The sequence below is a fragment of the Embiotoca jacksoni genome, unplaced genomic scaffold (genome assembly GCF_022577435.1).
Source record: "Embiotoca jacksoni isolate LCO1_2020_lvr unplaced genomic scaffold, fEmbJac1.0.p SCAF_2, whole genome shotgun sequence".
NCBI lineage: Eukaryota > Metazoa > Chordata > Actinopteri > Embiotocidae > Embiotoca > Embiotoca jacksoni.
The window spans coordinates 4,907,846-4,935,025 of NW_027185340.1; the positions used below are offsets into that span (position 1 = coordinate 4,907,846).

Genomic DNA, 27,180 nt, shown 5'->3' on the forward strand with positions numbered 1-27,180 from the left:
AAGTGTGAACTGAAATGACAATGATGACATTGTGTGTGTGTGTGTGTGTGTGTGTGTGTGTATGTGTGTGTGTGTGTGTGTGTGTGTATGTGTGTGTGTGTGTGTGTGTGTGTGTGTGTGTGTGTGTGTGTGTGTGTGTGTGTGCGTGCGCCTGTGCCTCTGTGTGTGTGTGTGTGCGCGTGTGTAAATCCAGAGGGACCTAAAGAATGATGGCCATCGCATATGTTGACACCATTTTTTATGTCAAATTTATTAAATAATTGGTCTATTCCATGAAAATAAACACAGTGGAAAAAAAATAAATAGCCCAAATCATCACACAAGAATACACAGCAGACTTGTACATAAACTAAAGGGAATGTTTGTAAGTCTATCAAAGGAAACCTCCTATAAAGGAAAGTACAATATTGGAATAATTGTAAATTGCTTGTTGATCATCTTAAACTGTGTCACAACATAAATTCACTGACACACAACACAAAAGTGAGAAACACGTTTGAAAGAAGATAAATTATTGCTCATCAAAAAACAACTTAAAGTTGAATGAGACGCATGAAATCAATGTATTTCACTTTTCTTTCTTTTTTTTAAGTACGTCTAGTATTTAGGACACTAAATTCTGCAGCATTACAAGGGAACTTTTTGTTTTACAGTAAAAAAAAAAAAAAGTACAACTTTTTCTGTTTGAAAGTCTCAGCTTTGAGGCCACTTGACATTTATTTTTCTCTCTATGGGCTGTAATTTGTTGGCTCACAAACATTGTATGTGAACGACTTTTATTGATTTTCTGTTCAGATCGCAGTTTAGCTTAAATATATTTTTGGCCCAGGGACTATTTTATAGTGCAGAAAAATCCCCAAGATGCACAAAGGTAGACATATGCCCTGCTCTGAAATGAAAACACACTGGATAGCATTGTTTTTTGCGGATGAACGATCAGGGGTAAGAAAAGTTAACGAAATATTCTAGTCATCCTGGGAAACATTTCTCGAAAAAACGATTCAAACACTTCACAATCAGCTCAGAATTCTTGTCCGTCAGTTTGTTTGGGTCATTTTCACGTGTCGCTGTACATCCTCTTGCACTCTATGGAGGGGGACGGTGTGTCAGGTCCCATGCTGCCCACCTGTGAATACGCGTCCTCTGGGGTTCGCGGGAGTCCGGGCGGCGTCATGCGCTTCTCTTTCTGCCTGCGGTTGCAGAACCAGACCCTAACCACCTCCTTCTCCAGTTGCAGAGTGTCCGCCAAAGAGTTGATCTCCTGTGCGGCGGGTTTGGGACACTTGAGAAAGTGGCTCTCCAACGCGCCTTTTACGCTCACCTCGATGGATGTGCGCTTTTTTCGCTTCCTGCCCTGGGTGGCGATCTTATCGATGCTGGTCGGACTCCCGGTCGTGGAATCGGCCTCTTCCAGCCATTTGTTCAGCAGAGGTTTCAGTTTGCACATGTTCTTAAAGCTCAGCTGAAGCGCCTCAAACCTGCAGATGGTGGTCTGTGAGAACACGTTGCCGTACAGGGTGCCCAAAGCCAAACCCACGTCTGCCTGGGTGAAGCCCAGCTTGATGCGCCGCTGTTTGAACTGTTTGGCGAAATGCTCCAAGTCATCAGACGTCGGGGTGTCCTCGTCAGAGTGCGACTCGTGGCCCACGCCTGGATGATGGTGATGGTGCGAGTGGTGATCATGGTGGTGATGGTGATGATGGTGGCTGCCGTGGTCCAGCTCAGGGGATTCCCCACGCACTAGCCCCGAGTGCATGAGGCTTTGTCCGGTGTGTGAGCTCAACATCCCGTTGACTGTAAATCCGCCGGGCTGTGAGTAAATAAGAGACTGTTGTTGCTGCTGCTGCTGCCCCTCTGTGATGCTGATGTGCGCTGCAGAAGTGCCACCCCAACTTCCCGGATGCGTCTGATGGGGTCCCAGATGAGGGGACCTGTGGTGCAGAGTTGAGCCTGAGTGGAGGTCATCCCTGCCCGTGTTTCTCTTCGCTTCCTGCGGCTGCGAACTGGGGGGCCACGGAGAGCCGGCCTCTACTACTGCCGCTGCGGCAGCTGCAGCTGCGGCTGCCGCGTGAGGCAACGATGTAACCCACTGGTGGGCATGGCTGAGCATGTGTCCCCCGTTACTCGCCACCATGGCTCCATGCATGAAGTCACTCTGCACCATCTTTACTGAAGGGTCCCCTCTGTATCCACTAGACACCGTGGTCACAGCGGTGCTGCCCGGCTGCATGCCACCACCCCTCCGATCAGAGTGAAGGACCGGACCGGATAGAATCCTGCTGCTGGCTAGGTATGGACTTGAGGTGGCTGTTGCCATCCCCCAAAGCATATATCTTGAGATGTATTTCTCTCTTCTGATGTTTGATTAAAGTCACAATTTGCTCTGATCCATGAATAGATTCAGTCTATTTCAGCATAAACCAATTTCTTCGCGCAATCAGTTTAAAAAAAAAGTGACAGATCATTCCACAGGCTTAAATGATAGTTTTGGTTAAATAGCAGCTTGTGCGTGCCGTAACCTGTGTTACAAACAAGCTTTGTTACGCATTCCTGTGCGACAAAACGATAGTTTCAGAACTTTTCTCTGTCCCGGGAGCTCTGCCGTGCGTAATCCACAGACCTAAAGATATGGGGGGGAGAAAAAAAACAACCTTATTTGATCCGTGCCAAACTGAGGAGCTGCTCGACCGCTGACTTGCCGCGTAATTCTGATAATATATTATTGAAGGAGATTTAGTGCGAAAAAAATAAACTTTAAAACCTCTGAGGTCCTCTCGCTTGTTTCGCTTTCCGCTCTATCCGCGGCGTCTTCTCCAGAGCGAAGGAGACGAGCATGTGTATACGTTGCGCCACGGCAGCGTATTCCTCTCCCATCTCCATCCAATTACAACAGAAAGGCTCTACAGAGTTCCCGCTGATTGGACGCACAGCCAGAGAGGAGTTGGTGTGTCTCAGTTGAGCCTCGGGTGCACAGAGTTCTTGCTGCGGGAAAAAGCAACTATTTTATAGAAAGCATTATAATCAAGAATACAAAATAAGCAAGTAAAACCCTGACTGTTTCTTCAAGGATGCGCAAAGTATGAAGCATGTGAAGAAAACAAGTAGAGTTTAGGAATTCCCGCAACAACCAACAAAAACCTTGTTCCAAAAAATAAACACGTTTTATTCCACATGATGATTATTATTCATATTTATATTATTATTCAAACTGTTATTATTATTATTATATCGATGATTATTAATACTACGACACATCTTAAACCAACTCTAAGACGATTAAGACACCGAGGTTAGTGATGCCTGACACAATATTGTCTGATAGTGGTGTTTTTATCTCATTTATAACAGCAGAAGTAGAGGCCTGAATCAAGCATGCTCAAGTCGTCTTTGGCTACACAGGGGGTTACAACGCCTCTTGCATCCTAATGCCTTCTCCTTTTCTCATGGTAAAGTGAAGGCCACCGTGGCGTGACGCACCGCGCTGGTGAACGCTGAAGATGCACAAAACCAGCCAGCAGTTTGGCTTTTCCAGCCTCAAAAAACACAAACCGACTCTGGTGGGATGTTTCCATGCTGGGACACTGTATGGATTGGCTGTTAATAAACGCGTCGTGGGGAATTTTCAATTTAGGGTTCGCGTAGCTTTTTACGGGCCTTAAGAGAGCCATCGACGGACACACGTGCAGTTTTGTGACGGGAGGAGAGAGCCAGGTGCGGCCCAGTAAACATGCTGCTAATTTATGGTTTTCAACAGATTTGTGTTGGATCTTGTCCAAAAGGTAAAAGATAAACAGACACAAACCCTCCTCCCCAATCAGCAACATGAACTGAGCCCATTATCACAACATTTAAATTCACCTAACCACCATTATGTTCAGCAATTATATTCCTCTAGACTTATCTGATTTCAGGAAAACTGAAAAAGGTAATATAATTAAGTATGGCAATATAAATATGCTTAATGATTTACCAGCAAAAGTAAAGGTGTTATATCCTGACTGGGCTTTTGTTCTGAAAGGGAAATTAAAATGCATGAAAGCACTTTAAGGTAAGAATAAAGTATAAATTTCCAAAAATCAGCATTAATACTAGTCAGGATGTTCTGCAAAATCCCTTCAGGAGTCCAGTGATCTTTTATTCAGGAGCAGATAAACCATAATAACAAACTCATTTATACATTTGAACTCTCAAGATTGGATCTCAAGCTGCAAATCACACAACAAATTGCACAACAAAACACTTTCAGGTAGGTGAGCTATCAGATGTATTTAAATGTTTGAATCAGCTCAACTCTCTAACCTCTGTGATGACAGGACGTTAAGTAACAACTGACAGTTGAGCACAACCTTCAAGAATGACCAAGGAGCCACTTTATGATAATAAACAATTTATCAAGGGTTTACAGGCAGTAATTTATGGGTTTACTGATAGTTGATATATTATTTCTGAGGCTTTATAATTGAAATGAAAACTTTCTGAGAGACTGTAAAGATATTTCAGACCTGTGTAGCCATGACCTTTATCTCCCAATGTGAATAAGCAAATAAGAAAGAGTGCTTGTAATAATCCAGGTCTGCAGTTGCATGTTTGTTCATGATGATTTTCACTCAGATGCTCTGAAAACTTTTGTCAGTGAAAGTGGTCAAATTGTCCTTTACAGTGGTTGTCCACTCAAATTGCAAGGCAAAGCCAAAATCACGACATCAAGCCCAAAAGGTTTAGTGTAGTTCAACTTTCTTCTAATTATTTCCAACAGAAAGTTATGCTGCCTTTGGGGTTTTAAGAATGTGGAATATAATAAAAATGATGTAGACAATAGAGAATATTAAGATAAAGTTCCTGGAATCCGTGTAATATAACAGAGTGTATTAAGTTTTAAATTCAGAAAACAACTTTTTTTATACTTTATTATCAAGTATTAAGTTGATTAATTTATTCCACAGCCTTTATAACCTGTTTATTGCTGAGTTGTATTCAGTAATACAGCAAATCACGCAGAGAAGCTTTACAAAAGGACCGCAGTGTTTCACATGTTTCAAGCCAACCAGCATAATGTGGAGAGAACCAGACAGCTCGGGGAAGGCAGTAATGTTTTTCATGTGTTGTGCTGCCTGGTCACAGCACTCGGTCCTCTATTTGTTATTCATGAAGGAAGCTGGGTGAAGAGGCCTTCTTATGATGCACATTTTTTCACTCTGTTCCCTCCCCCCCTCCCCCCTCCCCACTCTCTCCCTCCCTCTCTCACTCTCTCCCTCTCTCTCTTTCCATGGAGCAGCTTGACAACTAAGAAAATAATCTGCTTGAGTTGTAGTGAACACTGGAATTAATCCAGCATAATGAGCATGACACCATCAGCTAATTGACATTATTGTTTCTTTAAGATCATCTGCAAATCATTTACACACACAGACTTTCTCTCTCTCTCTCTCTGTCTGTCTCTCTCTCTCTCCGTGTGTCTCCGACTCCTCGCCCTCTGTTGAGTCTTCAATATGCAGATCGGCCATTTCTGTCCCCGGGCTATTTTCTTTGGTAGACTTTTGAAATATGCAAATACTTCCAACAAAAATTGCGAAAGAGAAGAAGAAAAGCCTTCATCTGGGCTGCAGGAGTTTTCCATTCAAAGAAACAGATGATGTTCGTAGTCTTGTTTTTGTTTTCTTTGTCAGTCAAGGGTCTGTCCAATTAAGGCGAGAATTAAACACAACGCAGGGAGACCAAACAAAAATTAAGTTGCAGTCATGACACTATTGTTGCTGTTGTTGTATTAATGTAGTTAACTCTACAAAAACTAATGCAAGACTTTTTTTTTATTTTTTTTTTTTTGCTTTGCTGAAATCTCTTTTCCCTGATTGATTGTACATGTTGTAGAAGCTAGAAGACAAATCGTTGCCTTTCTCTGCTGTGAGCTGTGGTATTTACAGAATGAGCGGCACTGAGCCGTCTGTCGATGCTGCAAACACAGAACAGAACTTATCTTCGTCCCTGTAGTCTTTATATTCCACCTCTTCAGTGTCATCCTGTGGTTCTGATCATGAGTGTGTTTGACCTTCAGCTCTCCCCGAGTCAGAGAGATCCTTCACAGCGTGAGTCTCTACCCACAACCCCCTGCTGCGCGTTTAAATCAGAAGCAGAGGCAGCCTCGGAAAAAAAAAAGAGCGAGAAGAAGAGACAAAGTGTGGTGGTTGGGGTGCAGAGAGAGTGGGAAGCGGAGGATATGGAGGGGGAAATGATCAAAGTATATTCATTTCCAAAGTCCTCTGTCACAGAGAAATACCAGACAAACATGACCAATAATTCTGAAATTTAAAGGCAGATGTCAGTGAAGTTGGGGCCATATGTCTTAATGCGATGTGATGTTTTAAATTGCTCTTACGGAAATAACTGAGTTTAAACATGATTCATCGGGGATGAAGAGTTTACTGGGACAGCCATCCGTTTCTTGATGTGGTGGAATCACTCGCAGCAGAGGGAAGAGGAGGTGAGCAAAAGAAGGAGCGCCGTCGTGTTTACCGCACTGGAACAACTGTCAATTACAAGCTCCTGCTGCGACTTAAACGATGACACCCAATGGACACACGCACTGGTTAAACACTGTTGTGGGCAGGCCCATTATGTATGAATGGGGGGAAGTTAATGTGGGAAAATTACATTAATTAATCTCAACGGATGATTTGAAAGGGGCCCAAAGTGGCGAGGAACAGCAGAGAGAATACAGCAGGGGATCGGTACAAAGACATCACTCATTCCTCTATTTCTGTGTGTGTGTGTGTGTGTGTGTGTGTGTGTGTGTGTGTGTGTGTGTGTGTGTGTGTGTTTGTGTTTGTGTGTACACAGGTGCTTGCAGGTGTGTGTTGGGGCTGAAATTTGACCCTTTTTGAGTCTCTATATTCATTAACATAATGGTGAGAGGTGTTCTTGGAATGATGGCATAGAAAATGTTTATGCTAAACTAAACATTGGAGAGAAGAGACACATCTGGGCCATTATAGAGGAAAAATAGAGGAAATTGAGAAAAGATGAGATTCTTAGGGTTCAGAGTATTCAGATAAAGTCGTAGCCTATATGAAAAATATGGTGCTTATATTACTCAAAAAAACAAGACATGTCAACTGGGTTAGGGAAAAGGAAGCCTTTAAGTTTTTAATTTCCTTTTAGCTTTTAGCAAGACTCATGAGCCGAGATATAAAAAAACAAAATACAGCGTTACTGCAGTTGTGGTTGTTTCTGGGTCTTCCTGCACTGCACATCTACTTTTTATCCATGTTCAGTCTCTGAAGTTTCCTCGCTGTCCTTCGAACACAACTGCAAACAGTATGACAGAGAAATTTAGTCAGGAAATACCTGCAGCTCTGCAGCCTGTGGCTATGGACAACTGTAGCCCTGTACCCAGGCCCGCTCTCGAAGCCAAGTCAAACAGCCGGTGTCCCTGAAGGCCCGGCCCGGCCGAGTCTGGCTGGCCCTGCGCCTTTCATGAATGGACAGATTTCTCTCTGAAGCTCCCACCATGGTCCACGCGGTTATAAAGGCTCAGTGTAGTTAAGATGATTTCTCAGGTGGCTTTGGAGGGGAAGGAGGAAGTATCACATACTGAAATATTAAATTTCTTCTGATTCAAGTAGAAGAACTGTTTGTGGTATTTGGATTCATGGTCTTGCGGCCCTATTACACTGCACTAACATGGATCATAGTTGGTACAATCATTAAAGTGTTAGTCATTTGTTTATGAGTTATATCCAATTATGAATGATTGCAAAGTAAATCATCTCTTTGCATCTTGTATAATTCACAACCATCTGATGCAGAGCACTAACATCAACACAATGTTTGTCTCCTTATGAACCAGAGTTCAAATAAGAACCAGACTATGATTATCCCACCAGGTGAGAAGTGGCTGAATTTATAATAATGTTTGAATTATCTGAGCAATTTAAAATGAGCATAACAAAAGAACACGTTTGAACATGTCAGTATTTTTGTGAATACATCAGCACTAAGCGGTGCAGTGCAGCTCCATCGAGACACCTTACATCAGAATCTAATTAAATAAACACAACGGATACCTTTAAGACACAGCTGGTTAATAGTGTCATGCAGCTTTGGAATTAACACTTATTCACTGCACAGTGAGGAGAGTTTCACATGGGCACTCCAGAGATCTCATCACACATTCCTTCTGGGAGAAAAATAAATATATTTTCAGTTTCTTGAAACAGTTTTAACTTCTGTTAAGTGACATCTAGTTTTTTTTGTTGAATGCTGATGAAAGTTTGGAATATAAACGATAATACTACTGATATCTGATTGTGGATAAGTAGTAAATGAAGCAGTTTTAGTGTCATTTGTTGTATGAAGCACATCTTTGATGAGTTACTTTATACGGGTTCCTTTCATTCTTTTTACAATCTTTTTGTCAACAGATCCATTTTGATGACTGATAACTGAGCAAACAAGAAGTCTAATGAAGACAAACAAAAAGCTTTAAAAGAAAGCAAGGATGTGGACCTTGTGTTAGTAGGTAGGTAGGTAGGTAGGTAGGTAGGTAGGTAGTTACTTTATTAATCCCCAAGGGAAAATTTGTTTTGCTACAGCAGCATTTATAGATATAGGAAAGCAATAAAATAACAGTAAAAACTATTAAATATAAAAATGCACAGTATATACAGTACAGTATATATATATATTTTTTATATTTAAACAAACAAGAAACACAGACAACAGTGTTATTGTTGTGTGATGGATTTTGCCAGAGGTGAGTTATTGTACAGTCTTATTGCAGTGGGCAGACAGGATCTCCTGAATCTGTCCTTGTGACAGTACTGCTTGATCAATTATTTTACAGTCAAGAATTCTGATTTATCATCATTTCATATCTAGCGAAACTCAGGTAGATTTTTTTTTTCTCGGGCTCAGGGGACTTGGATTCATGCTGTGGACGGTCACTGAACTAAAGCTTTGGGTTTATTTTCCTCCTGATGAGGCATTTACACAGACAAGTCAGTGGAAACAGATTTAAGTAGTTCTTTCCTCTGCACTGCACACACAGTTTATCATTGTATAAAGATTCTTAACTTCACTGGTGGTGCAGGACTCAAACTAACCTCAGACACGTCGAGATTCCAACACTCTCAAACACACACAAACTTCTCACATGCACTCACGGGCAGCCAGAGGAAATCAATGTCAAACGAAGGGCATAACGTCAACCTATGAAAGGGCTTTGTTGGATGCAATATTTGACTTCCCATTCGAAGGGACAGGTCTTGCAGACCGGGCAACTCACCTTGTGTCATCAATCTGGCCCCAAGTGCTAACACCACACGAGCAGGATCAGAGACGACCTTGGCATGTATGCAATGAAAACACAGCCTACTTCAGCGCCCGTCTTTGATGTACATTATCAAAGACCTTTCTCCTCCTCTACTCCCTGGACCAAAGGCTACTATTGTTTTTGTTGTTGTTATTGATATTGTTTTCCACCCCTATAACACAAAGCAGTCTGACCATGACTCTGATGCTAATGTGGAGATGGAGAGGGTGTTTTAATGAGCTGCAGAGTAGATCAGAGGGGCTCAGGGGGGTTAGCGAGAGGGAATAGGTAGCACTGAACATCAAAACACAGCTAGTACTCCAGTTTTTGCTTTTCGCCAGCAATGACCTCTCAGTGCAGCTCGGAGATGTAACATGGACATGATGACTTTGTGCTGGGAAACAAACAATGCAGAAATAAAACCAAGACAGGGTGTGTAAAAATAAAAATAAAAGAATGAATGCAGGGCAGAAGATTATTTCTTTTGACACCATGAATATGAATAATCAAAACCTGCTGCTGACTGAAATTGATGGTAATGACTGTGCAAAGGCGCTCACACCAGCATTTAAAAATAATTTTACTTTCATCCAATCACCACAATTAGTGAATTAACACTCAAGGTTGAAGTAAATCTGCACAATGTTTTCTTTCAAGTTAGACTTTTTGCGATATAGAAAGTCATCTTGACACTGCTGACCTTTAAGAAAACAGAGATCCAGAGAGTTGAAAAGGAAGAAAGCCAGCAGAGCTTGTTAGTTCAGCTTTTATTTAACCTCCTCTGCTGGTGTACAAACCAAAAAAAAAGGAACAGTATAGAGCTAGTTACGAGACAGGAGTTGGTGGTAGAAATACAACTTTTGAATGAACTGCGTGAACCTCATGTCCTGTTAGCAAACTCACTACCTGAGAGCTTCAATACCTCTTTATTAAATGAAATGATGTCCAATCCCGGGGACAAAATGCCAGAGGGAGTTAACGGTCCAGTAAAGAGAAAGTAAAAGAAAACTCTGGAAGCTTGTGACTGATCAGGATTAACATGCTCCTGACTGGCCAGCATGTTCTAAGTTCCCCAGCTGCAGTAGTTTTGTTGAGGAATATGGTACATAATGTTCTCAGCAGCAGATGACGGAGTTGGATGACATGCAGCACCAACTGAAATGGCCAACTGCTCCGGGCCCCCAGAAGTCCAGGGGACCTCCAAAAGGTCTTGATTCTTAGTGCCTCATCTGTTTTGTGCTAATTTAATTTGAAAAGTATGAAATATGTGCCTCTACAGCACAATAACATCTGGCATTATAAGAACTCATATTTTCACTACCATAGCACAGATTAAGCATTTAAAAAAAACAAACAACGTATTTTCTTTATCTCTTCAAATTATCCTGTTATGGTAGAAAAGCAATAAAAAAGGGTAATTTTCCGATAGTCTCAGAGTCTCGGAGCCGGGTTAGAGTTCAATGCAGAGAGCAAAATGTACTTGAACAAAGCAGATGGGAGGAAGGAAAAGAGAAGACTTGTTTACCTTTCCTCCCCTTCTGGGTGGAGGGGGATTCATTAGCTGCTCTGTAAATCAATCTGCTTCTTCTTAAAGGCCTGTCAATTTAACCCTGACGTCTGGCAGCCTGACATCACTCACTGGATATTTAACTTGAAAGCCAATTAATCATCATGATTAATTCACTCACAAAATCACATGGAACTGTTCGGCTTCACCTTATGGAATAAGAGCTAAATTCTCCAGACTTGAAAAGAGAGAGAAAGAGAGAGAGAGAGAGAGAGAGAGAGAGAGAGAGAGAGAGAGAGGACGATTGAAAGTCTCAGGTCCATTCAGTCTTGATCAGCCTCTCGATACACACTTTCAGCTGTTCACTCCATCCTCTCTCTGCATCCAACAAAACTAAAACTCCCTCAATTTCTCCACAAACGTTTTGCTTCTAGAGTAGCACAACCACGGCCTGTTATTACAGAGGGATGCTTGTAATTGGGTGCACATTTAAAATCTATAATGTTGACACAGGTTTGAACTGTGAATATAAATTTGATTGCACCTATATAAAGTAACTGTGCTGTATAGGGGGAAAAGAAAAAGGCAATTCTTGACACTGCTTGCCTGACTAATATTTTCCCAGCTTAATATGCCCTCCTCTTTCTCAATGCAAAGGGAGAATTACACATTAGCAAAGTGGAGTGTGAATATGTATTCCATTCAGTACTTTATCATTATCTTCTGAAGTTCTCAGCTGAGGTAATGGAAATGACCTAAACTGTGTGCAGAGTTACAGAGAAAGACGGTTCTGCTATCAGCGAAGAAAAAGATGATTTCCCGGCTCTTCAATCATCTACTATTATTCCCTCTGCTAATTCACTGAGGCATGGGCTGGGGACTTTAATCCATTCTTTTAGTTGCAGTGTGACGAATTGTGTGAATTTTGAGTGGTTTTATAGTAGCGTTGTACACCTAATTTGACAGGGAAACTGGAGATCACACAATAATAACAGCAAAAGCAAAATCTCAAACGGTCATTTCATCTTCTGCACCCCCTCTTCTGAATATCGCATCCTGATTGGCCAACGCTGACTCAACAAAGTAATGAAGTGAACGGTTGAATAATTCATGACACCAACTGGCTGACTGATGACTTCCTGTTTGAGCCGATGTTGGCATATTCCTACAGTGTAAGAGGACATGAGCAGCAGATCAATAAATCAATCCATCATGTCCCCCATGACAATAGTGATCCGGTGAGAGAACATTATTTGTTGCAGTCTAATTCCTCCTGAAGCAGCAAATGATCACTGTCATTGTGGAGTCCGAGTGTCAAAGCTGACAGCTCCGCTCAGACTCAGCACATTTCAGTCCGTCTGTACACCTTTGCCAAAGGCGAAGGATTCCTTGTGTGCCGCAGCATCTGTTAAACACATGTCACGACTTTGAATTAAGCCCGAGGTACACATGGTGGTCGGGCCGAACACTCTTCTAACTATTCCAAAGAACGGACTCGATACACTTAGTCATGAGACGTGCTGTTTAGACTTAAGATGTCAGAGTAAAAGCTCAAATTTTTCTTTTAGTCAACATATTTGAGCGGCGAACAAATCCATCAATGTTCTGCCTGTCCAGACAAATCCTGATGTACTTTATTCCCTTATTAAAATTGTTGTCCAAAAACAAACAAGCCAATGATGACATTCACTGTCCCACAAAAGAATTTCCTGCTGCCATAACACCAAAGTTGCCCTCCAAATGTGTTTCACAGATGAAAATATTTCCACCAAAACGTTAGATTTGTTCCTGTCAGATTAATGCCTGCTAAAAACTAGAGCGGCTTAATTAGCACAGTCAGACTTTTTTCAAATTAAACAATGTACTGTATTTCTGACCCATGTTTTTACAAATGTATGCAAGAACCAGTTGCCTTGAGCTACCAAATAAAAGGTTGGTAGGTCAGAAAGTAAGAGAAAAACAGACTAACAAATTGTTGATTCTGTTCTTTTCATTGGATTTGTTGACAGTAAGAAAAATATATGACTCCTGCCTTCCTTAAGTTATCTGTGCAATCATATGACTGCAGAAGTCAAAGCTGTTTGGTTGCTGTGATCTTGTGACGTAAATCAAAACAAGCCATACTAACGAGAGACAAACCTATAAATTGTATATATTTTGGGGTTTCCATATTTACAGATAAAATTATTCAGGCATCCAGAATGTCTTGCTCAGATGGCTTGAATTTTGAAAGTGAGATACACCTCTTTATACCAGTAAAGCTATTCTTAACAACTATGTCATAACCAAGTTCTTCTTAACTATATATCCAAAGCAATCTCCTCTGAGACACACTTAAAATGTGTTTTCTCATGTTGCAAGCGTTTGGTCTGACAGAGAACAACATGTCCTCACAGTTCTGTAAGAAGTTGATCAATCACATCTGAGCTTCTTAAATAATAAACTTATCCACCTCTCTTGATAGACTTCCCCAACACACACACACACACACACACACACACACACACACACACACACACACACACACACGCACACACACACACACACACACGCACACACACACACACACACACACACACACACACACACACACACACACACACTACTACTACCACCACTACCACATGCAACCTCCAGCTGAGCCAAATTCTGCACCAAACTGTCCGCCATGCGAGCCCGAGCCCATGTTTGAAGAGCAGGACATGAAAGCAACAGCCAAGTGTTCACGTGGGCTTGTATCGGATCTTAATTAAAAAGCCTTGCATATTATTTTCTGTAACAAAGGGAAATTTGGGGGTTCATTTAAATCCAATTAGGCCTGTGCTGATGCCTCAGGAGATGAGAGAGAGTAATTGCTGTTTGAACACGAAGGCCTTTGTTTCTGGGCTCCAGTAGATTGATAAAGGCAATAAGCACACAATGTGGAGCGACTGGAGATGGGACGGGGCTGTGAACTTACAGTATGAAGACTTAAACACACCAGGGCCTCATAACAAGACAATTAGTAGTATGGAAATGGTTCCTTGTTTTGTGCAGAAAAAAAATGTGATTGAGCCCCTTGTGCTGCAGGTGTTACTGAAAAGATCAGTTGAGTTAATTGCTTCAGTCATTATTGTGTTACACCACATGCAGTGAGCCTCAGCATAATCAAAGTGCAGACTGCTGGTGTACAATTTCATGAATTGAAACAACATTTACTGATGTTGTAATGTGGCTGGCATCTATTTTTCTTCACAGATTTATCAACTGTCAACGTGATTTAAGAAAGGCTCAGGTGGTCCCCACAATTGGACAAAGTGGGTGGTGGTAATAATCAATAACCCATCCAACTCCGACAAACAACTCCACTTCCAACCCCCCCCCCCCCCCCCCCCCACACACACACACATTAACTAACCCCGTTCTTTAAGAGATAGAAATCATAATTCCATAATGTATTTTGCATTTATACACAAAAAAAAAAACGTAAACATGAGTGTTTATTGTTATTATACTATAGGAGGAAGTGATTTTGGACACAGCCCTGAAGTGTTGTTGCCAACCTGTCCATGAAGTTACTGGGGATGTTCAAGATATAGCCCAGTGCAAAAAAATAACTCCTCTAAAATGGCAACTTCTATTATACCATAGTTTTTTAGTATAGGCACATAAGCAAAATCTATAACGTGACTGTTAAAGGGGCAGAAGGCTGGAGTTAGGCTTTAGTTTACATATTTAGACCCCTTGCAGAAAAAAAACGACCAAATGATGCACATAGTGTCACAGCTGCGACTAAATGAGGGCAACAGTCAGTATTGTTGAAGAATCGTCCTCGGTGGTATATTAACGCAAAAAAAGTAAAAGCTGCCCAACACTGTGATCCATCACACTGTCTGTGCATGTGTGTGTTTAATGCATGCTCTTGTAATTAAATTAACAAATCAATACCAAGCCACTAAATCCTAACAACTGCTTCTTAAATGTGTAGAAAAGATTCCTACTTCTATGTGCTCTCACTCTCACTCAGCTCCGGGACTGTGATCACATATTGCAGGTGAAGTTGCACTCGAGTGAAAAAAAAACTCAACTTATTTCAACGCCCCTTCCTTCCTCTTACAGGCGCACAGGGAACAAAGCCAGCTACCAAAACTCTCAGGTCACATCTGGAGAGGCTGGAGGTCACATGATTAAGGTCAAAGGGCAGTTTTCTGGCTTTAGGCCAAGGTCAGTGTCTGAGTTCCAGCCTCAGCCAGCCCTTGGCCTTGAGCAGATCAATATGAGCAGGTTTTCTGTTTGCCTCGGTCAAACGATCAATGAGACATTTACATTTAGCCTAGTCACTCAACACGTATCCCAACATCCCCACATTTCCCAACCACAGCCGTCTACAGGATGCTGCCTATTGTCTCACAACTCTCTCAGCCGTGTATCTCTCCCCTTTGTTGTTTATCGGGTCGAAGGTCTTATTTATTTCACGTTTTAGAGATCAACGTCTTGGTACGCTGCCCTCCTCAGGATGATGATTGAGTTATGAGTGTGCGACTTCCCCCTCCTTTCTTTGAATTCAGCACCTCATTAAAATAACCTCATATAAAATCAGTGCACCTCTTCCCTCAGTTCTTCAGGTAGAAACCCATTTTCATTATTCTGATGGTGCTGAAAAAAAATCTCTACAACATGACTGATGTCAAGAGGATGTTTGTTCATTGGGTGTTTGGGCAGATGAAGCCGTGGAAAGTTATTATTCTCTGTTACAGACCTTCTTTTGATTATCAATTTCTGTACTTTTTCTGCGGTTATCAATCTTTTACTTATTAAAAATATATCTTTCTTACTTGTAGTGACAAACCAGACTGCTATCTTCCGATTCTGCAGTTCTCCTCTAATCTACGGAGCTTTAAATATCTTTAAGCCCAGTGTTTTATTTTACTATGGTTTCACGACACACAACTTTACTGTTTTGGTACACTGTTAGAATCATTTCTTACAGAAAGGATCTGTTTTCAGTGACACAGCTCTAGATATACACTTCCTGCCAAGCACCAAACACCAAAGTTAGCCGGTGGGCACAATAAAACATTTTACAGCTAAAGAACCTTTATTCCAACAAGAGTTAGTAGAGACCAAAACAAAGCTAAATAAAATTTAATTAAGACTTGTATTTAATTTACAAGCTGACCAGAAACATGACACCAAATGGTCCTCCATATTAGATGAATGTATACAAATGAATCACTATTAAAACTTAAATGATGAAAATATATCAATTTTTATAGTTTGTAGCTCGTTTATGCTACACATGGACACTGTTATATAAATGCACGATTAAACAGCCACAAATGACCAGTTTATACTGGACTTATTTCTTTATGGGATGTAAAAGGATGTTAATATGACCTACACTGGTTCGTGATTTCAATCCCATTCAGATCAAATAATTTTCAACCCGCATCTGTGTTATAGTTTCGGCTGTGATTATGTCTTGATTTTCAGAAGACTAATTGGTGCTCCTGTTATTTCAATCTCCCCCGAGCAACATCCTTCTGATTTGTTTTCCAATTCCATCTCTTGTCCCTCTACTTTTTTTACAAGCTCTGTGTGAAATTTGACTTTTATGTAAAAATGGAGGAAGTCAAAAATTATAATGTGATGGAAACATGAAACAGCATCATATTGGCTTCGTTGGAAAAAACAGACAAAAATCAAAGCCAGCAAAGTTCATTGGATGGATTGCTGCAATGTCATGTAGATGCTAATGCAGCTGAACATCCAGGTTTATTAAAATAAAAAAGTACAGATCCTGTAATTTCAGGATGGTTGTATTAGTGAATATTTAAAAATATTGTATTCTCTACCTCTGCGTAATTTTAAACCTGTTCAAATAGGGTGACAGTCTAACAATATATTTCTGAGATTGGAAAGAGATTTGCTTGTTTTGTTTTGACAGTCTGTGGTGATTAGTTTTCCTCCATTGCTACTTCATTAGCTCCCCTCACTCTCGCCATTTGTTGCTGCTATCGTGAACCTCTTTCCATCCTCTGCAGCTTCTTTGTGACATGGGACGTTTAGACAAACTGAAGCTATGTTGTTTGGACAGTGTTTCCTATTAAACGACCCTTCCTTTATATTCACACATGGTGCATTTCCAGTCCCAGAGCAATTATACACATGACTACACTTGGAGCTAAAGGAACAGGCTGAATCTTTATCACCAGCCAAAGAGCAGCAGCACCATGACTTCTACTGAGCCACCAGCCGTCTGGCCTTGTGTCTCCACTCCCAGTTAAAAAAAAAAAAAAGAAAAAAAAAAGAGAATATTATTTCATTCTAATCAAATAACCAAAAATTGGACAAGAACAGTTAACATAGGCCTCAATTAGCATTTTGCACTCTTTGCCAAAATGTCTTCCCTCATACAGCTCATATAGTTATTCACAATTCATATTAGTTCCATCATATCACCTACAGAATGGACTAGTTGTAAAGCAACAATGGCAAGAGAGCAATAGCGATCAAAGTCCTGATGCCACTTCTGTAACTTAGTTGCGGTCTCTCGTTGAGCATTTTTAGCAGCCTTTCAGAAAACATTAAACATGTTCTCAGGCTTTACTATCCTTATTTGAACATGGACTGCCATCTAATACAGCTCTCCCTCACTTCAAAAAATAAAACAGTTCCATGTAAACTTAAATGTGGCAATTACATACATATGCACATCATCGTAACGTTTCTTTCAAACTCCACCAGCCCTCTCTGATCATCTAAGTCTCCCATCTTAACTGTTTTCATCATTTTCTTTCTTTCTTCCTCTTCCTGTCCTCTCTTTTAATTTTGTCTTTTCATGTCTGAAACAGTCACCACTCACTCACCGACTTATTTGTTCATTTTATATTTGAGATATGACAGCAAGCATTTATCACTTGGCCAAAAGAACTACACAAGTGTCAACAACCGGTGGGAAAACCTTCTGCAAATCCACCATCACTGTGAGGTACTGTACATCAAACTAAAATCCAATATTAATTTTAATGGAATAAATTCAGCCAATATAAAAAGTTTGTTTGTGCCTGACTTGGCTTCTTAATAAAGTGTTCCACAGAAAAACACTAGAATGCTAGTTCAGGCTATTTAAATGATATGACAATGTTAGCATTAGCACCAACCCTGTTCAATAAATGTGTGTGAATGTCTAAAAAAAGATTTTTAAAAAAGGAGGTTCACTGTTTCTGATCATTCTATTGCATGAATGCAGCATTTGTTTCAAGTGTCTAAGTCTTATGGAAAATTGTGTGGTAAAGACTGCTTATGATAAATGAATGGAATCCAGATGTGATAAATGCAAACGATATCGTCGTCTTCCACAAAGAAAAAGCGTTGATTTTTTTCTTACTCCTAGAAGAGCACTTGTATATTCCAGGTAACTCAGGCCTCTGTACGGTATTATCACTGGCTTTACACAGTTCCTGGTGGTCTTCATTTACGTGCTCAAGTTTTTTGCCAAGTTAGACTTACAGTGGAAACTGAATTTGATGGTGATTTATTGGCCCTTTGTATCAAATTAACATTATGAAATACAAAATGTCACCATAGCGTAAAGTGTTCCAAATATGGTTAAACAGTCCTTTAGCCTTCTTGCATATCTATTGTCTGGAACATCTTTACTGACTGGTGTCCAAATCAAAGAGAGTCTTTCAGAATGAGGAGAAACATGTTCTGAAATGAGTGGCACTGCCCTTTAACAGCCCCTCTTTCCGTAATTCTTCCAGGTCTAAGCAGTGTCAGGAAATCTGGCAGCGGCTCAGATGAAGGAAGACGAGGGAAGATGTTTGAACCTGCTCCGTCTTTTCAGTGTCCCAGTGGGGAGTGTATATGAAAAGGCAAGTCATGTATTATTTAGAGTCCAATCTGACTTTGTGCTTGATCAGGGTTTGGTTGAGAAGAGCTGTGACTGGGTTTTCCCGTTCCCCCACACCCCGTGTAAAAATGTGAATGTCTGCTCTCAAATGAAGGTGAACTTGTGACCTACACACAGAACTCGGTCTGTACCTGCACACACTGAATGGAAAGTGGAGGAAATGCATCTGCTATCATGTGATCAGAATACCTTCAGAAACATACTCTCATAGACAGCAGTGGGATAAACTGCAGTCTGTGTGGAGGTGTTTTTAAGCACTAATAGAGAAGAGAGTGGGCACCTGAGTATTGGGAATGTGTCAGGACCACAGGGACCGGTGTTTTAGCCAAACCCTAATTAAACTGGAAACTCCAAGAGGTGCGCTCCTCTGCTGTTCAGCAAACGAGCCATAGCTAATATGCTCCTTAAGTCATTAGCAGCTGTGATACGTAGCATCATAATCCCACGGCAAGATGCTCGGGTGCTCGTGAACTAGTTTTTAAGTGTGTAATTACTGTATCAGAAAAAATTATACGAATAAATGTTACAACGTAAATCGCTAACATACATGTACATCATGCAATGTACATGTATAAAACAAGCAAGGAAAAAAACTAGGAATAAACTAGGCATCAAGATACATCTATTCAACTGGATCTAAATCCATAAATCTAGTCTCAGCCTGCTTCTTCCAATAACTGTCACAGATTTAAAACTCAATGCTTCAGAGACACGCGTACGTGTGGCGCAGTATAAACATCCACATATTGAAATTGTGAATGTATCATTTAGAACCAACAGCATATCTACAAAGTATTTGTTAGACTTAAACCCCTCCATACATTTTCTGCATGTTCATCTACCCTACATCGGTTGGAAAGGAAAATCAATACAAGAAAGTGGCTTTCACCTTGATTCACCTAATCAGTGAGAATGTACTGCACTTTGTCTATAAAGAAAATAAACCTTTCCTTCCCCAGAACATTTCTTGAATCAATTAAGCTTTTAAAAGTTTTTATCTCTTAGTTTGGAGGACGTAGTTAGCAGAGGCCTTTCTGCATGTAGGGTGCGTGTTTTGCATGTCTCTCCTGTAAATGTACTGGTCTCCTGAGATGCTCATAACGGAGCATGAAAGTGTTAAAGTGTGACATTAATGTATGGATCGTTTAGATTTTAAGCTTTATGACAGTAATTTCCTTTATTGCACAGAACTATGGTTGTTTCATGCATTTTCTGATCAAATAATCTGCATTAAAGCAGTCAGGCTGCAGTACTTGAGTTAAAAAAAGAAAAGAAAAATGCCATAGTTTCTAATCTTTTCTATTTCAGTTTGATAAAAAAAAAAAAAACAACAACTGAAGGTTTCCAAAGTAAAGATCTTTTCCAAGCAATCTGAAGGTGTGATGAGGCCAATGTGAATTTAAATCCTACGTCATAAAAACCAAAAGAAGTCAAGTTTCTTATAGTTGTAAATTACTGTAAGTATTGTTGCATACTATATATGTTGTCCTGATGATCGTCTGAGCCTTGGTTTTCGGAAATTATTGTAATAACTAAGCAATTTAATTTAGTTGAAGGAAATACATACGTTTGCATGGTAGCCCCATTTTATTTATCATGCCCTTTTTATAGTGACTCACAGACCATCAGTGAACCATGAATAAGTGCTGCGGATGGACAAATGCTGCCTCGACTGTATTTGAATAACAAATTCAAACAAAAAAGCAGGTTAACCTTCAAGCTACACTGTACATCGATTCAGTGTTAAATATGCATTCAGAAGATTTATTGTCCTGCGCTGATAGGTCTGTGAAGTTGGACAAACGCCACCATAAGATGGTTTATCCTGCTTCTTCTCCCCCCCCTCTTCCTTGTCAACGCTCGGATCTACAATCAAGATAATCCATCATAGTGGCACATAATGCAAAAAAAGATATTAAACTCACTGTGAGAAAATGTATTCCCAGGGACTGGAATGAGAATAAAATGCTGCTTAAGCATTTAGTGAAGGTTAAAAAAGGAGAAGACTGCAGGTGACGCACCTTCAAACTTGACACCAGAATCATTTATATATATTTATTCATACTATGTCCTCAACTTCATTAGAACCAGATCCTCATTTTACTTACTGAAACTGTTCACATGTAAATTTCCCTAAAAGAGTTGCAATGAGCGAATGACGTGTGAATCAGGAGAATATTAGACTTATATTGATGTCAGCCTTACATTTTCAAAAATGCAACGAAGATCAATGCAACATGCACATAGGGCGAATAATCATTATAAATTCCATAATGAATCTCAACGGCAAGATCAACCTGAGCAAAATCCATGGTAACTGATCATGTCTCATACTTTTGTGCTGCATTCATTCTGAAACAAAGTTCAGTAAATAAAAAGAGAGATCATTTGTTCTGCTAGCTTCGGGGCTGCCAAATCAATCAATCAATAAGGAACATGTTGAGGGAACAGACAGGAGGGCAGCAGCTCTAACTAAAATGGACAAGCGGATGCAGAATGAGAATGTCCTCAAAGAAAACAGCTCAGAAGAGCCAAATTTAAAGGATTTTGTTTTCCCACCTTTAGTGACAATCCCCATCATTAAAACAGCTGTAAAATAATCCTAAATACTTCTACACATAATCAAATTAATATAATTAATAAGGTTAGACTGCTTTATGTAACCCAAGTTAAGGAGGATCCGTGGCTGTGAACCATACGAGTGTCTGTTTTAATTACAGACCATCATTTGCCTGATGTGCTACAAACTGTCTTAATCATTGTTTAACACAGACAGATAGAAATAGTTTGGTAGAAATGTATCTCGTTAGATAGGGAGTCGGTTACATAACGGTGGAAATCATTTCCCGATCATGCTGTGAAAACCCTTCTCATTTCTCCGGTATGTGTGCAGATGCCATGGCCTGCTTAGAAGCCTGTTGCTAAGGGCAACCCGTTCAGCCCCTCTGTCTACGGAACAGATGCCCCTTTGGTCGTCCTGGAGGCCCAGATGTCACCATGCCAACGAGCAGGTGTCATGAGTTCCAATGGGCCAGAGACTAGCATGACATCTTGACTATGGAGGGGCAGGGGAGGGACTGGACTGCGATTGCACAAAAAGAGACGAAGGCGAGACAAACAAAGCTGAAACCGAACACAGCGCACTTATCGCCGCACAGCTCGCTGTTTGGCTTTGCATCGTTGCCAAATTTGCAAACCGGGTGTTGACGTCAGTGTGATCGGTGGCACGAGCAGTAGTTTTACTGAAGCGTCAGTCCTTTCATTGGATTGTTGGTTTCTATAGATCAGCCTGTGAGCGCTGTTCAGTGAGTACATTGAAGGGAAAAACTTAAAGATCCTCAGTTAAGCCTGTGTCTCATGTCCTGATACATGCAGTACAGTATGTTCAGAGTTTACTGTTACCCGAGAACGACCTTCATTTGCTGCCACAACTTGCAGCAGGACATTAAATGCAACGCCATTATAGTGTTTATACAGGTTTTGTTTTTGCACATTTAGGCGAGGCTGAATGTGACTCCTGGGTCTCTGCAGCACACTTCTACTAATTATTTGAGATCTAGGTTTGCATCATCCATAAATTATTTTTTTACTGATATTTTAACTTATCAGTTCACGTTTTCTAATATTTCTAATATCGTTTATGTGATGAGATTTCTTTACAATGCACATCCCAGTGACTGATGAGTTCAGTAGTTAATGTGCTCATGTTTAAGACTTAACCCTTTTTTCCCTGTTTGTCCTGTTTGTTACAGCACTCTCTACAAGTGTCTGGGCTTTTAATGAGGCCTTTTAAGTTTTACATTTAGGTTTCTGAAAACTATCTACTATCTCTCTGTGTCTTAAGCTGCATCTGAACTATAACTTTTATGCTTTGTGCAATTATTTTTGTAATATTTAAACTTCACGTTGTTTTTCAAATGGATACAAATCAACATCATACAATAAACATCAATGCTCAATTCGTTATGTGTGTGCATGTCTTCTCGGTTGAAAATGGGATCTGTGATTATTCATGTCATTCAGAAGAGTGATTAAATATTCCTTATACCCTCAGAGCAGCGAAACAAATGAACCACGGCTACGTTCTAACAGGAGTTGACAGATCTTTTAAATAATGTTTATTTATCAACTGTAACATTTCTCAGCCCTCATATGGTCCCTCTGGCATGTGACTTCGACTGCCTCAAGCCCGGCAGCGCCTCCTCAGCTGGCATTTCCTTTTTACTTTATAAAACTTTGCAGAACTTTGCGCTCTGTTTATCTGGCTTTTTCCAGCTCATCTTCAGAGATGAACAGAAAAGATACGAAGACAGAGGAGCACATAAGGTACTGAAACTACATAAAGGTTGTACAAAGTTCACATAATTAGTTAATGGAAGAAAATAAAGTCAAATGTGGAGTATAAAATATTACTCATCTTAGGTTACAAATGAAGAAAGCTTCATTGCTTTCCCAGTTTAAAAAAAAAAAAAATCGCCATCACACAGCTGAATAAGTTGTACCGAGAGTAGGTTTAATCACAAAAACTAAAAAAAAAAGATAATGTTTTAAGTAATGGCGAGTATAAGAGCAAGCTAAGTTCCAATTCAAATGTATAAATTAATAAATGAATATATGAACATATTCATTAATCATCTGCATGGAGATACATTATTCACTGTTCTTCTTAACATCCGAGCTAGGGATATCATTATACTTGAATTAATACAAAGTCTACTTTTACAATTGCAAAACCAAAGCACCACAATCTCCACACAACATTTCACTTTCAAGGAGTGTCAGTCTTACTCGGGGTCAAAGGTATAATTTTGCAAGTTGAAGCCTATAAAAGCAGCAGCCACAGGATGAGGACACACGTGAAGCCTGTAGGTTGCAGTGGTGAAGTAAAAAGGACTGTAACATTACTCTTGCTTCCATTAATTTGAAACTTCAACCAAAAAAGGATTGTATTTCATCTCCAAAAATAACAAAGGAAAACTGCTGGTAAAGTATTCAGCCTGTGTCCGAACTGAATATGTGTTACTGACCTACGGTTTCTTTTCTGTTGCTTTATATTTTGGTGCTTTCTGTGCGTCTACAATTTAAAAGCCAGAGTCTACTTCTGTATCATGTTTGCTGAGTTCATGCAAATTGTATTCTTCAAATTTAAACAATGTTTTCAGAGCTATTCCTTCTTCAGCTAGATCACTCTAAAGTCTACTGTTTGTTGTGGAGTTTAAGCATTCGCAATCTTGAGTTTGTAACTTTTTACAACGTATTTCCTCTCCTAATCAGAGCCATGTTTACCTCAAGCAACAGAAAGATATCCCGGTTTTGTCGGTGTTGGTCTCTAAATCTTCGCCCCAGAAGTCTGGTTGTTCTAGTGGAACTTCAGCGAGACGTCAGCCATGTTAATATCGACGCAATGTGACTCTAATGTCTCTACATATGTAGTTCAAGTGTTAATAATAGGCCCCGGTGTAATTTCAATACATAATTTTCATAAATGTTACTCTAATGAATACACATGAAGAGTGAAACAAAGAGAGTAGAAATAATTTGAATAGTTGCATTAGAATTGTATATTTGTTTTCTATTAAATATGGTAAACAGGGCTTGTGCCTGTTTATTTTTTAATGCGTTTACACACTGACATGTTTAAGACGAACAGATTTGACAGTCCCCTCTTGAAAAATGGCATGAATAAACATGTGTAACATTAAAACGAACTCTGGGACTGTGTTTCAGCAGAATGGAACAGCAAACATTTCTATTGTCCCATACAGACGATGAAGAGTGACGAGTTTTGACCTGGGAGCGAGGAGGTGAAGGGGAAAATGTTGTTGCAAAACTTTGTCTTTAGTTTCGGGTCAGATTTTAATTTTAAATACAAGTTTAGAAAAATATGGCTGACTAAACTCCTAAAACTATTGTTAAGGGGAAAAACGTTTAGTAAAACGTATAGATACATTTTATAGTGAGGAAAGAAAGTTTCAATGAAAATAATATACCTCAATATTCAATAAACAAAACAAGTAAAACCTATGTTTGTAAATAAATTTAGTGAAATGTTATTACACTTTAAAAAAAAAAAAATATTCATCGATTTATTTATTGATGGCTAGATTTTTTTTTGTAATCCTCCTTCTTAGCTCTGTTTTAAACCTACCATTACCACTGACTTAATTGGTTGTTTATTTTATTGTACTGTCTTTTAAACTGAGATATATATGTGTCAGCTACTGGATACATAAATTTCCCAGAGGACAGGAATTAAGTAACGATCCATCTATATCTAATACAAAGTCACTTTCATCCTCTGCTAAAAAAAAAAAATGGCTTTTGGGAAATAATCTCAATTCCTTGGTATTTAAAAGATCTTTAATTCAGTGAAGCTATTTAATAATTATGCCGCATATCTGACAAATAATTATGTAACAAAATTTAAAAAATGTAATGTAAATATTTAAAAAAGGAAATTATTACATTTTCAAAGTTGGAGAAGAGGTGAGAGAAATAATAAAATGTGAAGAGAATCAAATTAGAAGAATGTAATATCACATATCAGCGTGGTATCTTGTTAGATCTCACAGGTCTACTGTTCACATTGGGACAGATAAATATGATACATAAAACCCCCTGTGACTCTAAAGCCTTGATGGCTGCCTCACCGACGCCCAGTGTTCCAACGCTGAATAAGAAATTATATGCAAGAGGTGTATTTGAATATTCATGACCAAATCCATGGGCTGTTTGTACTTTAGCATTAATTAATTGCTTGAGGGAATGCTAAACCCAAATACGGAGCTGAACATCTCAGTGCCGAAACACAACAATCCCAAAGAAGGAAATAAAAAGCGAGAAATGTGGAGTTAGTGAGTGCTAACAAAGCATGCATCTCTCAAATAGCACAGGAGGTAAGCAGCAAGGGATGTTACAAATCTATTTAACAGTAAACAGACGACAATGTTTTAAGTAAAAAAAAAAAAAAGACAGCAAAGCTTCTGAGACTAAAATAAAGTGTCAGATAGGTAACCCAGCCTCGAACCAAATCTGTCTTTGTTTAGGATTTGTGGATACATATGTGCTGTTTAAAATTTATGAATATTCAGGAGGAGAGGTAGCTAAAGAGTCCCAATCATCTCCTACACAGTTGCTCTGGCAGTTAAAAGAGAGCCGCTGAGAGGAGTTTCACTGTGAAAGACATTAGCATGCCTTTGAAACAAGAGACCTTGCGTATGAACAAGGGCTATCCATACACACTTTGGAATGTAATTTATATGCACAAACTGAGGTGTGAGGCCAGAGGATGTTAGAGGGGCAGAAAGGATCCACTCAATACAGGTGTAGCTTTCACTGGCCAACAATGTAATAACCGTTTTTATACTGCCAGTGCCTCTTTACATATCATGAGTTCCTCTGAACTTACAGACTCCATTGAAACAATCTCACTGCTGAGAAACATATAAAAGGTAGATGGATAATTGGATGCTGCGCTTGTACAATTTTTGCATCTTCTCTATGATCTTTAAGGAATATGTTGTCTCATCAAAGAGATTTTGTTTTATGTTTCAAGCTGCACGCAGATAAATGTGTAGATTTTTTCGACTGTTTGTTCGACGACCTGCGTTACTTTTTGTGCCACTGCCACCGGTGACCTATGTGCTCAACTCTCTGAATTATGCATGGTGATTATACGACGTAGTCCTCTGAATTGTAAATTCTCACAATTATACAGCCCATTGTCTATTCATTATTTCAAAACGAATGGGAAATTATGTAAAACTATCTCTAAAGAGGAAAGCAGCGTGTAATATGACTTGCCATATTGTTCATGCAATTCAAATACTTTGCTTTTTCTGAGAGTTGAAAGTAATCAGATTTAAATGAAATCTGACTTGCATGTCATACAGGATTATGATACATTTGGAAGATAAGCTATGATAACTACACTACGTGCCATGAGGTGAGAGCTCTCAGGCAAAGAGTGTTTTCCAATTAAGTCAAACCTCCCTCAAGGTTAAATATACAAGTGTTGACTGAGAGCTGAACTCGTCTTCGTTTCTTGACCAGATAAGTGAAGGACCTGCTTCACCGTGTCTCTCCTCAGACTTCCCCTTTTCTGATCCTGTCACACAAGCAAAAGGTAACAATATACACAATCTGTATTTTTACATCGATACCAGAGCTACTATTGTTTACATATAATAATTTGCCCCAAAGAAGTTGTTTTTCTCTCGTTTCAGCATAAATTGGGCCCTGTGTCCAAACATAACCAAAATCAACCAGCGATCTTGCAACATAACTCTGCAAGCAGTCGTCTAATTAAAACTTCAAATGCATTTGCTGTCAGAGCTCCCAAACTGTGGAACAACCTCTTTGTTCTGAAATTCATCTTTCTACCTCAGTGACTTCCTTTACATCTCTATAATTCTTTTGAAGGTGTATTTTTGCATTAAGTAGTCTTTCTGCACTAAAAGTTCTCCAATCAGA

General features: G+C 39.7%; 1 protein-coding gene across 1 annotated transcript; it reads right to left on the reverse strand.

The window, feature by feature from the left end:
• Positions 1–221: 221 nt before the first annotated feature.
• Positions 222–2,800, reverse strand: pou3f3a (POU class 3 homeobox 3a). Its single transcript, XM_069154128.1, has 2 exons — positions 2,762–2,800; positions 222–2,620 (listed from the first exon to the last, which is right to left on the reverse strand). The coding sequence occupies exon 2, from the start codon at positions 2,327–2,329 to the stop codon at positions 1,058–1,060; it is 1,272 nt and encodes a 423-aa protein (XP_069010229.1). The 5' UTR covers positions 2,330–2,620; positions 2,762–2,800; the 3' UTR covers positions 222–1,057.
• Between the last annotated feature and the right edge of the window lie 24,380 nt (positions 2,801–27,180).

Bases quoted from the DNA above. Each gene is read 5' to 3' on its own strand.
- pou3f3a (XM_069154128.1), bottom strand. From the start codon at position 2,329: ATGCTTTGGGGGATGGCAACAGCCACCTCAAGTCCATACCTAGCCAGC.